The 14,933-nt window shown below is 36.5% G+C and overlaps 1 protein-coding gene across 6 annotated transcripts; it reads left to right on the top strand.

The window, feature by feature from the left end:
- Positions 1-221: 221 nt before the first annotated feature.
- Positions 222-12,983, top strand: PCNP (PEST proteolytic signal containing nuclear protein). Of its 6 annotated transcripts, none has more exons than XM_065876604.1 (5): positions 222-285; positions 5,096-5,257; positions 8,156-8,184; positions 11,639-11,694; positions 12,857-12,983. In XM_065876604.1, exons 1-5 carry the CDS (start codon positions 222-224, stop codon positions 12,981-12,983), a joined length of 438 nt encoding a protein of 145 aa, XP_065732676.1. The 6 variants fall into 6 exon arrangements, with proteins under 6 accessions (XP_065732676.1, XP_065732673.1, XP_065732675.1 ...); XM_065876601.1 differs by having other exon boundaries at positions 5,096-5,310; positions 8,110-8,184; XM_065876602.1 differs by lacking the exon at positions 222-285 and adding an exon at positions 5,017-5,072 and having other exon boundaries at positions 5,148-5,310; positions 8,110-8,184.
- The last annotated feature ends 1,950 nt before the right edge of the window (positions 12,984-14,933 follow it).

Here is a 14,933-nt window from a genome sequence, read left to right as displayed (position 1 = left end):
TAGTCAAGTCCTAACCAGTCCTCGGACCGCTCAACCTACCCCGCCCTTCCCTCAGAGGACGCTCGCCGATGATATCATATTCACTTCAGTCTCCGAGAGGCCCTTCACTCTCTAGGGCCGCTCTAGGCTGCCGCTTCCAAGGCGGGCTCCGAAGCTCAATGGTTGCTGGGCGGGGCCGTGACGTCCTTGGCGTGGCTGCAGGGGAGGCCGCGGCGGGGAAAATGGCGGACGGAAAGGCGGGAGAGGAGAAGCCTGAAAAGCCGCAGCGAGCTGGAGCCGCCGGAGGTGAACATAACCCCAGCGTCGCGGGCTACGTGGGATGCTCTGGGCCTTTCTTTGAGCTCCCCTGGGTGGGGGGAGTAGGCCGGGCCGAGAAGGGCGGAACTGGCGCTCACCCGGCCAGGTGCTGGGCCCACGCAAGCCCTGGGCACGCCCGGTGCGGCCTGCTGGCATCCGGGCCCACATCGCCTCCTTGCCGGGGCAGAGCCGGTCACTGTTCGTCACCTCCTGGCCCCAGCGGAGGCCCTGCTTCCGAAGAGAAGGGAGATGGGCCCCAGAAAGGGGGACCGAACTCGGGGTGGGACTAGGAGTGGCGGTGCGGACGCAATCACACAAAACGCACACGGGCGCTCGCACAGTGCGAGTCACCGAGCAGTGGCCGCAGGAACTGGCCGCAGGCCGAGTTTCCGACGGTGCCGGCCTCTCAGTTACACCTAGGAGTTAGTTTGCTGCTCCCTTTTCACTGAGGAGGTGGACTACCCTGGCCTTTTTCTTTATTTTCAAACCTAGTTCTGATCCTGTAATTGGATGGGTCAAGGCGATGGAGGGAAAGAGGAATATCTTTGCCTGCCTCCAGGTTTAGTCTGCCGGGTCTAGGGTTACGGTTTGGTTGCCTTTCTTTGAACTGTCTGCCTTTTCTGTGCTAGGCTGTTGCCAGCTAACTGCACGCCAGATATTTAGATGGCTAAATAGGCTAGTGTGACTCTTCCTGTATTTTGTTACGATGTAAACTCAGGTTACAGCTATCTTTATTCTGTCACCTCCACTCCTCTAAATTTGGGTCTTGTGCATTAAGGAAAAGAAACATCCTGTAATCTCTCCAGCCCTCCCGCCCCTTTGTCCTCACAAGGCTAGTGACTTAACACGTGCGAGCTGAGCATAATGTCTTTAGAACGTTTTAAGTACCACACTCTTAACTCTTCTTCAAGTCTTATCCCTGAAAGTATTTAATATGAGAAAATACAGAAGATTAATAGTATATGAAGGCAACTGTTAGGACCTCCTAACAAGTTTAATGTGATTTGACTTGGGAACAAAAATTGAGAAAAGTGTAATGTTCAGTTACTTTGGACGCAGAAATTCCTTTTTAAAAAACACGTACGGTGCTATTAGTTGAGCCCAAACTCCTTTCCCTCTTCACACTCCCCTCCCGTCTTGTTTTTTGTTGTTGTTGTTGTTTTACTAGTAAAATAGTTTATAAAGCAACAATTTAAGCCATTTAGTGCTACCTCGTTAGCGATTTTTTTCGTCAAAAATTGTCTTGGAAATTATCAAGTAGAACTACATTTAAAAATTAGTAGTTTGAGGGAAAACAAAGATCTGTAGCCTGAAGAATCTTATCTGACTTTAAGACTACCTTTTAACTTTTAGAATGGGTTTCTAACTGTCTTGACTGAGTATCTGAGATGTGTTTAATGTGAGCCAAAGTGTACCTTAAGGGAGTTCCCTGGTGGCTTAGTGGTTGGGATTCCAGGCTTTCACTGCCCTGGCCGGGGTTCAATCCCTGACTGGGGAACTGAGATCCCGCAAGGCGCGCCGGGTGGCCAACAAACAAAACAAAACAAATATACCTTAAGTGTCAGCATAGTTCCACTATATAATTTGTCCACCACCCTTTCAGTTAGGGATAATTTGCTCTGTAGTATGAATATTGATGTTTCTACTTTAGCATATATTTGTGAAGGGGTGATATAAAGTTATCTTTGCTAATTGTTATCAAAAATTATTGTCTCCTTGTTGGTGACTTAGAATAAGTAATATCCCTTAATAACGTCCACATAATTTGCCTTGGGTGGGCCTTCCTTTGAAAGAAAATACTGTTACATGTAAACCATTTTTGAATGTCAGATATTTTTAATGAAATTGTACAAAGAAATCATAGTTAAAATATTCATACCATGGATATTGTTAAATTGATAATTTTACAGCAAATTTTTAAAACAGTATCAAGTTTTACAATTTTTTTTTTTTTTCAATTTTTAAAACAGTATCAAGTTTGTCTTGGGAGACTTACCTAGAGATTATTCAGGTTTTTAACTCCTATTGAACAGTCCAGTAAGTTGGAAATATAAGTATTTTTTAATGAGTTAACATAGTTAACATGAATTTATGTTAATAAGAGAAGCTACTTACTTGAACTACCTGCTCTCACCTTAAAGAGAAGGGATGATATTAAGGGTAAGGTTTTAGGTAGATTTTTTTCCCCTCCCTTTGGTTAAATTTTTGTAGCTCCTTGAAATAAGTAGAAGCTTTAGGGAAGAGCTATTCATATTGTAATCATGCCCACCTCAGGCTATTTTAGGCTATCTAAAACTACTTTAATGAAATTGACATTTATTGTGCCAGGAGGTTCTTGAATATGTCCTGTTACAGAGATAAGTATGTACCCTTTTTTCAGTTGAAGAAGTTACCAGAATGCCAATGCGTCATGAAGGGTATCCTTATGGACTTAAAACTTATTGGGTAATTTTTTTCAAAGTAAGGTACCTTTGTACTCCAAGGCCTACCTCCTCCCCAAAAATGCTAGTACCATGTGTAATTTGATTTCACATTAACTAATCTACACATTTTGTTTGCTTAGAATGAATACAAACTAAAGTAGTACATGTTGTATTTAAAGGAAAACACTTAATGGACTTTAAAACACTTAAATGGTCTTGATAGTTTGCCTCTTCAGATGACAGAACCACGGATGTGAATAAAATTGAGTTGCTGGCAGTTGATTAATTAATGGTAGAGTAGTTTTCCCAACTCACCTGTTCATGCTACATTTTTCTAGAGCATTCACTATAGAAATCTTCCCTAAGAATCATAGGATTGAACAGATAGTATTGTGTTTCATGTGTTAGCACATACTAGTTCAGTTAGTTGTCACACTTGATGTTGTTATTAATGTTATAGTAAGAATTATGTTTTTCACTTTTTGTCGTATTTATGCTTTGATTTTTCTAGATTCTTTGTTCCAGAATTATTTTCTGGGTAAAAGGAGACCTAGAATTAAGAAAAGATAGGTTTTAAAAGAACCAGAAATTTTGACTAATTATAACCCTTGAGTCACAGTTCAAAGAGCAGAGTTACACTAAAATCAAGACTAAATGTTCTTTATTCTATTTGTTTTGATGTTTTTCAGACTTTGTGTTTACACAGACTTGTGCATTTAGTATACAGATTGCTTCTATATGTAAATCCAGTGGCTTTTTTGTGTGTTTCTATATGCTCTGATACGTAGAGCCAATGAGTTTCCAGTTTTAGCTGTGTGTCAGTCACAAAGAAGAAGTAGTTATTACTGTTTGGGTTTTACTGTAAAATTCATACTTGATTAAAACTATACATAGAATACAGAATAAAATTTAGCATAAATGCATTTAGTGGTAGACTGAAAAAATGTTTGCATAATACTGTCTTTTTTGTAAGAAATTCTAAATTGAGTTCTATATTTCGAATAGCAATCGTACATTCTTCAGGTGCTTTTGTAATTTTATATCTAAATAAGTGAATGGCACCTCAGACAACTATTCCAGTGCTGTCTTTGCTTCTTAGGGAAATCCCAAAACCTAATCCTGTTTAATTTCTCCCCTACATTGTTATTAAAACTGTCACCTCTTGTCTAAAGGTAATAAAGAGTTCGTTTTATTTTCCTGTAAACAAAATAAAATGTTCTGTTCAAAGTGCTTATTAATTTAGCTAGCCCATCATTCCAAAACTATATAGATCGGGATCTATAACATCCCATCTTTTAATTCATTACTTGTCAGTCTGTTTGATTTCCCCTTTTCTACCCATTCTAGCTTTTTGTCATGTTTTCTTAGCTGCTGTCAGGGCCATCCCTTAGAGAATCTTCTCTTTCTCCATAAACTATTCATCCAGTGTAGCAGAATACATTCAAAAGGTAAATTGGTAAACTTGGGAAAGAAAATAAAATATTTAATAATCAGCCAGCCTTCTGTCTTACCTCCCAATATGTTTTTAAATAGGCTGCATGTGTAACAGGCCTAAGATATTCAAGTGAGAACTAATTTCATTTATTAATATAAAGAAGCAAAATTACTGAAAGACATCTTGCATTCCATATCTACATATGTATGTCTTCTGTTTGAAATTATCATTAGCTCATCTTTCTTTCATGAGAAAAAATAATATATAAACCTAAATATAGTTGTTGATATTAAGAGTAGCCTAAACAGATGTTAATCAAGCTTTGAGAGTAGAATGCAGTTACTCTAGAGGGGATGACCTTGAAGTCTTCCTTGAAGTTCCTTTCTAACTAAAGATTGTGTGAAATGTTCATGAAGAACACATCACTCAAGAAGATTACTCCAGGCTGTACTAACACTGTAGTTTGGGTAATAATGGGCTGTTCATAACAGGGTACTTTGTATAACTAGTAGTACGTTATTGAAGAATATTAGACCTTTTATTAGTCAAATGTATTATCCTATGATGTGACTAACTGCCAGCAAACCAGTTTGTATAGAATTTATAGATCTTAATTTATAAAAAGAAAAATTCCACAAATAATTAGATTATTGTACAACTTACAGTGTTTAGTTGAAGGGTCTTACTTTTTGTGAACTCTATATTTATAATTTTAAATTGCTCTGTATTTTATGCTAGTTAATTCATGGGAGCCTCTTCTACTGCCACACAATCTCAGTTCCTGCTGTATACTCTAACAAACAGTGGAAGAGACTGTTGGGTTCAGTAGGTGACAACTGCAGAGGTATCTTCTTTATAACGATGCTTTTTGAGGTTGCTGCTCCCATCAATCTGCTCAGTAAAAATAGCTCATCTTGGTAAGTTGTTTCGACTTCACCAGGACCTGAAGAAGAAGCAGAAAAACCTGTGAAAACTAAGACTGTTTCTTCCAGTAATGGAGGGGAAAATTCCAGTCGCAGCGCTGAGAAGCGATCAGCTGAAGAAGAAGCTGCAGACCTCCCTACAAAGCCTACAAAGATGTCCAAGTTTGGATTTGCCATAGGTAGTCAGATGACAAAGAAAACCTCAGCCATATCCATCAAACTTGGCTCAAGTGTGAGTTGTTATTTTATATATTATATTTGTAATGGGTCTGAAAATTTGTTTCCAAAACCTGCTTTTATTGGATTATGATAAATTCAGTATACAAAGATGTATAAAAAGATACATTGGTGCATGAATTTATTAAATGTAAGTATTTAAGAAATTAGTGGCTCTATATTCAAGAAAGGTCTGGATGAATTATAACTCAACAAAGCTGTTTTTAAAAAGGGGTTGGAATATGAGAAGGAACAACTATTATAGGGACTATATGATTTATAAAGTAATAATACCTTAGAATTTCCTAAGTTGAGCAAAACCTGAAAAATATTTTTAGAGTTTCAGTTTATTTTTCTTATCTTTTAATTCCAGTGATATTAAAAATAATATCTAGAAATCATTTATTTGTATTTTAAAAGATTAATGTTAGTAAGGTATTGCTTAATAAGAGCTTCCTGATTACCTTACTTTGAAGCTACAAATGGACATTGAGTATTATAATCTATGATAGTAGTCCTTTACAGATCAACTTTTGATTCCTTGTTTTAAGATGTAAACCTTAAATTAATACTTATTAACCCTGGAGTATCTGGAAAGTATTTGAAGTATTAGATTGAAGCATATGAAGTTTAGAGATTTATCTGTTTCTGATCTACAGAAGTGTTAATTTCATGTGGTTCAACTAAACAGATCTCTTCTTTAAGAAAAAGAAAGTTACTTGAATAGTGTATTGCTATTGGCTTTAGAAAATGGTTACATTCTTGTGTAAGGAGAATAATCTTAAAATTGCTTTTAAGTTGTTCATGTCTGTTCTGTGAAAATTAATGCTCAGTTGCCTGGATGCATACAGCTTGATTTCTTCATTAGATGTCATTCAAAGATCTTAAAAATATGATATGGATCAGATTCCTACTAGAGTCAGTGTGTTTGAGCTATACTAGTTTTAAAAAAGCTACCATTCCTCAGAACCCCTACTCCTACCCTATGCTGTTTTGCTTTTTTCCTTTTCTTCCTTTTTCTAAAAAATTTAGTGTGAACAAAAGACATTCAGCTTGTAACTTCATTACTTCATGACTCTTCTCCCTATTTGAGCTGATTCTTTTGGTTTAATATGTTTTTTATAAAGTTGCATAGACCTACCTGCATAGATATTTACTTTTTTTGATAGTCATTAAACATGTGGTTCTCATGTACATTTCTCATACAGGTGTTCCCCTTGATAATAGATTTTACGGTGCTTGAACACACCTCCTAAATCAGATATCCATATCCCTACTTTTGCTAAATCATTGGCGTGATTTAGTAATTGCTGATCATTTTAGTTGGGAGGATTATGCTTGAAAAGGCCTATTCAGTAAAACTTTAATCTTTAGAAAACAAAAGACCTTTTTTCATAAAGTAAACCAAAGTGTAAACATAATCTTGGCGAAGTGAGGTGTAGGATATGAAAATAGTTGAAACTGTTGCTTTTGATTATATGATGTGAAAAGATAGTCAAACAACCAACAAATACTTGTGTCTTATGTTTATGTACAACATCAAATACATGACATCTTTAAGAGTAAAGGGTGCTTCTAGAGTCACTATGCATAATTTCCAAATGAACATTTTTATTTCTTCAAAAACAAACATTATTTATAAAAAGTGTTTCTGTTATACAAGAAGGGATGGTTAATTTTGTTTCAGCAGCTCAGAGAAGGTTTTACTGGTGAGGTGATGCTAGAGTTGGCTTTAAGTGCAGGCAAGAGGCAAAGGGACATCTCAGATAAAAAGAGCTTCATGCAGGGCATTCCGTGGTGGTCCAGTGGTTAAGACTTTCACTGCCGTGGGCCCGGGTTCAATCCCTGGTCGGGAAACTAAGATCCCATAAGCCATGCAGCACAGCCAAAAAAAAAAAAAAAAAAGACTTATGCAAAGGCAGGTTAGATGTGAGGCCACATGATACATTCAGGAAATTGTTCATAGTTAGGAAGTGTTTGGTAGGCAAATGCAGGGATAGAAAGCCCCCCAAATAAGACCACAGGACCAAATCATAAAGGACTTGTACTCCATAATATAGTTTGGTTTTATTCTTTGGGTTCTAGAGGAGCCATGGAATCATTATAAAGAGTCTCGAGCCTTAAACAGATTTGCGTTTTAGAAACATTACTCTGGTGCCAGTATAGAGAATTAGAGGAAAATAAATACAGAAGGTGGGGAGGTGGTATTTCTAACAGCAGTTCAGGCAAGTAATGATAAGGGGCCTTAGTGTTGGTAGTGTGGTAGTAAGCTGGGAAGGCAGGGGGAGATTTAAGTCTATTTAATAGAGATCTAGTTAACAGGACCTTACAATAAAATGTGCAAGTTGAAGAAAAGGTTTTCTGGCTTGAGCACTTAATGAGCACTGCAGTACACCTGGGAGCTCTTAAGTGGCGCTGTCCAGTAGGCAGCTAGCTAGTAGAGAAAGATGAGTCTTCATATCTTTCTCAAGGCACACTGTGCTTAATTTTAATGTTACTATGGGCAGGTATTAATATTCATTTTCTCTTACCTGTACCAGGTACCTTTTAGCTAAGTGATATTAAATTACAGACCCTAACTAGAAAATCTTTGACAGGAGGAAAACAAATGAACATATAATTAATAAAGTAAAATCTACCCATTGATAACCCACATTTTCAAAAAGAAAGTAGATTTCTCCAATGTATGTTCTTAGTTCCTTACTATATGTTTCTATGAAAACATAAAGTTGAATCTTTGAAGATAAATTATTTTTGTCATTAAATAAGCCTGTGTAAACATTATATTATACTCTTCTTAATGTTTCTTCTTCAGAAACCTAAGGAAACCGTTCCAACTCTTGCTCCAAAAACCCTTTCAGTAGCAGCAGCCTTTAATGAAGATGAAGATGTAAGTTGATACCTGGTTTTGTTTGTTTTACTTTAACAAGTTCTTTAAGAAAGATGTTAGTGGCAAATTGTCAAGTTGTACTAATGGTACTAGTGAACTTTTTTTGCAGCTCTGAACAGTTGTTGTTTTTTAAATGACATCTGCAAAATCTGGATATTTCTGTTTATTTAATTTGATTGTGGGATTATTTAATATATTACTGACTTTGGGGGGGGCAAGGAACTTAATCAAATCAACAGATGCTTATTATGAGTAATAATATATATATGTGCTATGAAATACGTAGGATCCAAAAAAAGGAAAATTCAATACTGCTGTCTTCAATAATTTTTATAGTTGGAGTCTTCAGTGAGACATTATGCATGCGTTCAGCTTTAAAAAGCAGCTATAGTGCTTTCTTCTTGTATCCCCATGAGGAATAACAATAGTGCAGGTGATTCTGCCAGAAGATCTAGTCAATATGTACGTGTTCCAGAGTGGCGCAGTGGTTAAGAATCTGCCTGCCAGTGCAGGGGACACGGGTTTGAGCCCTGGTCCGGAAAGATCCCACATGCTGTGGAGCAGCTAAGCCCATGAGCCACAACTATTGAGCCTGCACTCTAGAACCCGCGAGCCACAGCTACTGAAGCCTGTGCACCTAGAGCCCGTGCTCTGCAACAAGAGAAGCCACTGCAATGAGAAGCCCGCGCACCACAACAAAGGGTAGCCCCTGCTCACCGCACCTAGAGAAAGCCCACTTGCAGCAACGAAAATCCAATGCAGCCAAAAATAAATTTTAAAAAAGATTAGGTAGCATTTTGGTTTGTACAGATTGTTATCAGGAAAGGACATTGTGGGAAGAAGGGGACAACATGTGCAGAAGTAGAGAGGCTGGAAGTAGTAAGCACCTACATAATCGTAATGGCTTGCTTTGAATGCCTAACAGTTTGAATCTTTTCACACAACTTTATTTTATCCTCCATACATCCCTATGAATTGTGTGATATGGTTATTCTTATTTTCCAAATGGAGAAATTAAGTGTGCATTAAGTATTGTGCACAAGTGTTGAACTAGAACTGAGCTTTCTGGTTTCTTGTCCTATGTTCTTTGCATCATACGTTACTGTTTTCCCTGTTTTTAAAGAAATTTTAGACAGGTTCAGACAGCACTCTTTCTGCTATAAGATGGTAATGATAGGTAGGGATAAACTTGTCTCTTAGGTAAAAGAACACATGCATCTAAAATCTGCATCTGGGACTTCCCTGGAAGTCCAGTGGTTAAGACTCTGCACTTCCACTGCAGGGGGCACCAGTTTGATCCCTGGTCAGGGAACTAAGATCCCGCATGACGCTCAGCATGGCCAAAAAAAAAAAAAGGAAATAAAATCTTCATCTGGTTCTTCCTTTTTCTGCAGCACATATTAATTAACCTTGGATATATATCTAAGCCTGAAATATATTGTACAAAGAGTGTGTTCATTTAGTTAATTTTGAAATTTAAAAATACTTTTTCAGTTGTATCTCTTTAGTCTCTTTTAATTTGGACAACTCCTGGGTTTTTCTGCGTATTTCATGGCATTAACATTTTTGAAGAGTTCAGGCCAGTTAGTTTGTAGAACGTCCCTCAGTTTGGATTTGTCTGATGTTCCCTTATGATTAGATTCACGTTCCTTTTGGCAGGCGTACCACAGAAGTGATGCCAAGTTCTCAATGCATCATATCAGGAGCACATGTCAGTATATCCCATTACTGGCAGTGTTAACTTTGATCATTTAGTTAAAGTGATGTCTGCCAGATTTCTCTACTGTCAAATTACTGTTTTATCTTTTATAATTAAAATTTATCTTGTGGGGATATGTTTTAAGAATATGTGGAGGGGACTTCCCTGGTGGCACAGTGGTTAAGAATCAGCCTGCCAGTACGGGGGGACACAGGTTTGAGCCCTGGTCCGGAAAGATCCCACATGCCACAGAGCAACTAAGCCCGTGCGCCACAACTACTGAGCCTGTGGTCTAGAGCCTGCGAGCCACAACTACTGAGCCCACATGCCGCAACTACTGAAGCCCGTGTGCCTAGAGCCTGTGCTCCACAACAAGAGAAGCCACCACAATGAGAAGCCCGTGCGCCTCAATGAAGAGTAGCCCCCTCTCGCAACTAGAGAAAGCCCGCGCACAGCAATGAAGACCCGACGCAGCCATAAATAAATAAATAAAATTTTAAAAAAGAATATGTGAAAATACATAATTTCTTAAGTGTTCACTCATGAGTGTTAACATTCATTGATGATTCTTACCAGAATCAATTATTATGATGTTTGCTGAATGGTGATTTTTTTTTTCATTCTTTCATCCCTTCTATGTTTAATGTTTCTTACTGTAAGGAAGAGCTTTTATAAGTGTAGGCTCTATTCAACAGGTTATAATGCTCAAATTGTCTCAGATTTGACCAGTAGAAATCCCTTTAAGCTGGATCTTGGCAGATGACTGTGTAAAAAATAATATTTAGCTCATCAGTAACATTTATACTTAAAAAACATCTAAAAGACACTTGTCACATATTTTTTCACGAGCTGTAACTATGGAAAAGTAGTAGAGAATGAGCTTTCAAGATGTCTTTTCAGTAAAGGAGACATTTTTGAGAAGGAGCAATACAGTAAAATGGTTAAGAGCCTTTGCTTTGGCATCTAGCTGTTTTGTGACTTGGGACAAGTTAACCTTGTTTACCTTACCTACAAAATGTGAATGATGATACTCATACCCACCTTGTAGGATTGTTAGGGTTTTCAAAGACAGTGCATATTAAAGCATTTAACACAATGTGTAGCTTATAGTAAACAAATAGTTTTAGTTCTAGAATATCAAGTTTTTGGAGGGGTTTAGTTTTTGTTTTGGGGGGTTTTTTTGTTCTTGTGTTTTGTTGGTTTGTTTTTTGGCCACGCTGCACGGCATGCAGGATCTTAGTTCCCCAACCAGGGATCGAACTCGCGCCCCCTACAATGGAAGCACGGAATTCTTAACCACTGGACCGGCAGGGGAGTCCCTAGAATATCAAGTTTTTACCAAATTTTTTTTCTTTACGCAGAATCAGCACACTAGAAGCATGAGGGTTTTATTTAATGTAGTTAAGATAAATGATTTTCTCCTTTCACCAAAATTTCAGACTTAGATATAAAATTTAGCATTATTGGTAATCAAGTGATTTTAATATAGTTGACCCTTGACCAACACAGGTTTGAACTGCACAGGCCTATTTATATGCAGATTTTTTTCAGTAACGTGCGGCAGTACTACACTCTCCCAAGGTTGGTTTAGTCCTTAGATGTGGAACCGTGGCTATGGAAGGTCAACTGTAAAGTTACACACGGGGTTTTGACTGTGGCGCTGTGGGGGCAGTGCCTCTAATCCTCCTGCGTTGTTCAAGGGTCAGCTCTATCTACATGCAGTCATCTCTGTTTCTGTCTTACATTTTTCTCCAGAGTGAACCAGAGGAAATGCCTCCAGAAGCAAAGATGAGGATGAAGAATATTGGAAGGTATTATAATTTTTATATAATATTGTAGAAAATTATAGTGAATTAAGAGCAAGAATAAATTGCAAATTGCACATAATCTATTAGTGTTCAAGCTTTTGTTGCATATTTGGGCAAAAGAGTTTTGTTTTCTGAGATTACTCTCCTGGTAAAAGAAAATTAGTATTTTAAGAAAAGAAAAAATAACGATAATTTAATGCTGTTTTTTTTCAGATACATGTAATCTAAATTTTTTCAAATAAACAGTTATGAGAAATGTTTCTGATACAAAATTTAAAAGTTTTTTTCAGGTATAAAAAAATGGCTTTCACTCATCTCACTTAAGATATTCTCACCACTTAATCTTGATTGTATGTGTCCCATTTTCCTTAGTAATTTAGATGCCAAATATAAAAAGACAAAAACATTTAAAATTTTTCCTCCATTGTTTCTGTTATTGTGAAAATAACATAAATTTCAAGTTAACACGATGTTCAGTTTCCTGTCTTTGTATGTGTAAATGGATAACTTCGAGGCTAATAAGAAAGCTGGGCTTCAAAACAACCTATAATATATCACCACTTCTACCAAATGTATATATTCTCCCAAAGAACTAAGTGCTGAGTCTTCAAGCATCAGTCTTCAGACTTCATCTATGATTCAAACGGGAACTGTCCCAGTGGCTGTCTGCCTGCCTCCCTTTCGGACTGGGACCTAAAGTAAATACATCTGGTATTATAACCAAATCTAAACACCCAGGATACATATATCTTCATATATCTAAACATTTAAAACTGAAACAGAAGTTCATAAAATGACACCTTCTGTTTCATTTTTTATAAATGCTGATGGCAAGCCACCACCAAATTGATTTAATGACCCTGTTAATGGGTTACAAACAACAGTTTTTAAAACTATAGTGGTTGCCACTATAGTGGTTGCTGCATATCAGAATCACCTTAGATGTTTGTTAACATAGATGTTTAGCTCCTCCTGAGGCCTACTGAATCTGAAATTTTAGGACAGGGTCTGTGTAAAGGGTATTTTTAAAAAGATCTGTAGAGGCTTCTGATGTTTGGCCTGCATTTATAATAGGTGCTAAACAAATGTGTTTTGAATGAGTTAAAAACATAGCCCGAAAATCATTATATAACATTTTAAATAAGTTTCCTTTCTTTTAACACAGGGATACACCAACATCAGCAGGACCAAATTCCTTCAATAAAGGAAAGCATGGGTTTTCTGATAACCAGAAGCTATGGGAGCGAAATATAAAATCTCATCTTGGAAATGTCCATGACCAAGACAATTAAATGATGTGTTTTGAAATTGGGGTATGGGGTGGGTGTAAAGTTAAAAGGAGCAGTTTCCTTTTTTAAAGAATGGTATAAGACTATCTTTGGAGCCGCCTTTTTTTTTTTCTTTTTCTTTTTTTAAAGATTGAGTGGTACACTAATAAATGAGAATTTGAAATTAGAGGTAATTTATGTTTTATATACAGATTTCAAGACATTTGCTAATTTTGTAGTTTCACGTGATTAGTTTCCAAAGGTTATAGATGATTAAAAAAATCAGAAATGGTACCTTTCTAAGAATTGCATATTTTTTTAGACACAACTACTAGCACATTAAGAGGGAAGCAAAAAGTTGTCTATTTAAACTGTAGGCAGTTACTCTCTAACTTAACTCCCTTGTTAACCTAAAGTCTGGCTCCCAGGAACAGCCTTATAGAGAAGGGAGTATTGTATTGGGAGGAAAATGTTGCTGGACTATTGACTGAGAAAGTAAATTAGATAAAAATTAAAATACAGCTTTTTTTTTTCCTAATGGGCATTTGTTTTGTTTCGAATCATCATAAACTAGTTATTGCATTGCTATCAGTGGATACAGATGCTTAGCTCTTTAAAAAGAACATTTTAAAATTTTATGTAAACTGTTGAGTATTTAAAATAGCCCACTTCACTTTAAAGGGTCTTGTCTACCTTTGATAGTCTTCAAAGAACAACCATTTGCTACCAAAGTAAATCAGTATTTTGAATGTGCTTCTCTTGGTTTTTGTTATTAGCTAGTTCCTGTAATTATTTCCACCAGATGTTCAGGCAAATCATAAGGAAGCTGTTTCTTTTAAAATAACAAACCACCACCAAAAATTTAAATGTACATAATAGTTAAATATTTGGCTGTTCTTATTTTTTAAAGGATATAAACACCAAAAAAAAAAGACAGCATTGTATGAAGATGGAAAATAAGAAAGATGCACTTTCTGTAACTTTATCAAAGCATTTATGTTACTAACTTGTGAAATCCAATTTGATTTGAACTTATTACAGGAATTCTTATTTAGCACAATAATATGGTTTCTTTTAACTGTATACATATTAACCAGTGGCCTCTTTAAAAGCACATTTTAGATACTGAAAATAAAAGGAAAGAAAATGCATCTTTAAACATATTTTATGGAATCTTTGACCACATATACTTTGTTAATCTTTGTGTTGTAGGATTGTGTTTATTTTGTATTTTTGTATTGTATATGAATTCTTTTTTTAATGTGACAGTTAAACACATCTTTAAAAGCATAGTCACACATAAAAGAAACATATAGTATAATGATTTCCTTGAAAACTCTTACAATGTTAGATTTGGAGGCAGCTTCATACTGTTTAATTGGTGATAACTACTCTCTGAGCTCTTTTAATAGGTAATAACTCCAGAGAAGCAGCCTGTATATATTCCTAATACTTTGTTCACTTGCATATGAGTTTAGAGTAAGCCCCAAGTAAAACAATGGAAATGTATATAGAACGATTAGTTCTTACTTACATGGTTTAATTATATCAAGATTCATGAATTTAACTTGCTTTAACATAGGCACACTTCCCATTTTTGTTCATTTTAATGTTTATGTTGAAATAACATCCCAAAACGACTGAGATGAATGTCTTTACTAAAATACCAATAAATTTGTCCAACTCTATCAGTGTTCTTATTTTCTGTTACACTTAATTGTTGCTGGGTTTGTTTTAAACAAAGAAGAGACAGATGTTATTGGTGCTCTTGCCCAGATTGTTGGCCAGAGTAATGGGAGATTTTAAATTGCTCTTTGGAGTCTACCTAACTTAGCACATAGTTCTAGAACATTACAGTGTCTCAGGTTAGAAAAAGACCTAATCCAAATCCTCCCTCTCCTCTACTGCCAAAGTATCATCTATTATGTGCTGTAGAAAATCCTGCTGAGGCATACCTTTGAAAATCCCTAAGTG

Source organism: Phocoena phocoena, chromosome 4, assembly GCF_963924675.1.
Source record: "Phocoena phocoena chromosome 4, mPhoPho1.1, whole genome shotgun sequence".
NCBI lineage: Eukaryota > Metazoa > Chordata > Mammalia > Artiodactyla > Phocoenidae > Phocoena > Phocoena phocoena.
This window is presented reverse-complemented; position numbering and strand designations above follow the sequence as displayed.

Bases quoted from the DNA above. Each gene is read 5' to 3' on its own strand.
- PCNP (XM_065876601.1), top strand. From the start codon at position 222: ATGGCGGACGGAAAGGCGGGAGAGGAGAAGCCTGAAAAGCCGCAGCGA. The intron at 5,311-8,109 runs GTGAGTTGTTAT...TTTCTTCTTCAG, and splicing joins CCATCAAACTTGGCTCAAGT to AAACCTAAGGAAACCGTTCC. The intron at 11,695-12,856 runs GTATTATAATTT...CTTTTAACACAG, and splicing joins AGGATGAAGAATATTGGAAG to GGATACACCAACATCAGCAG.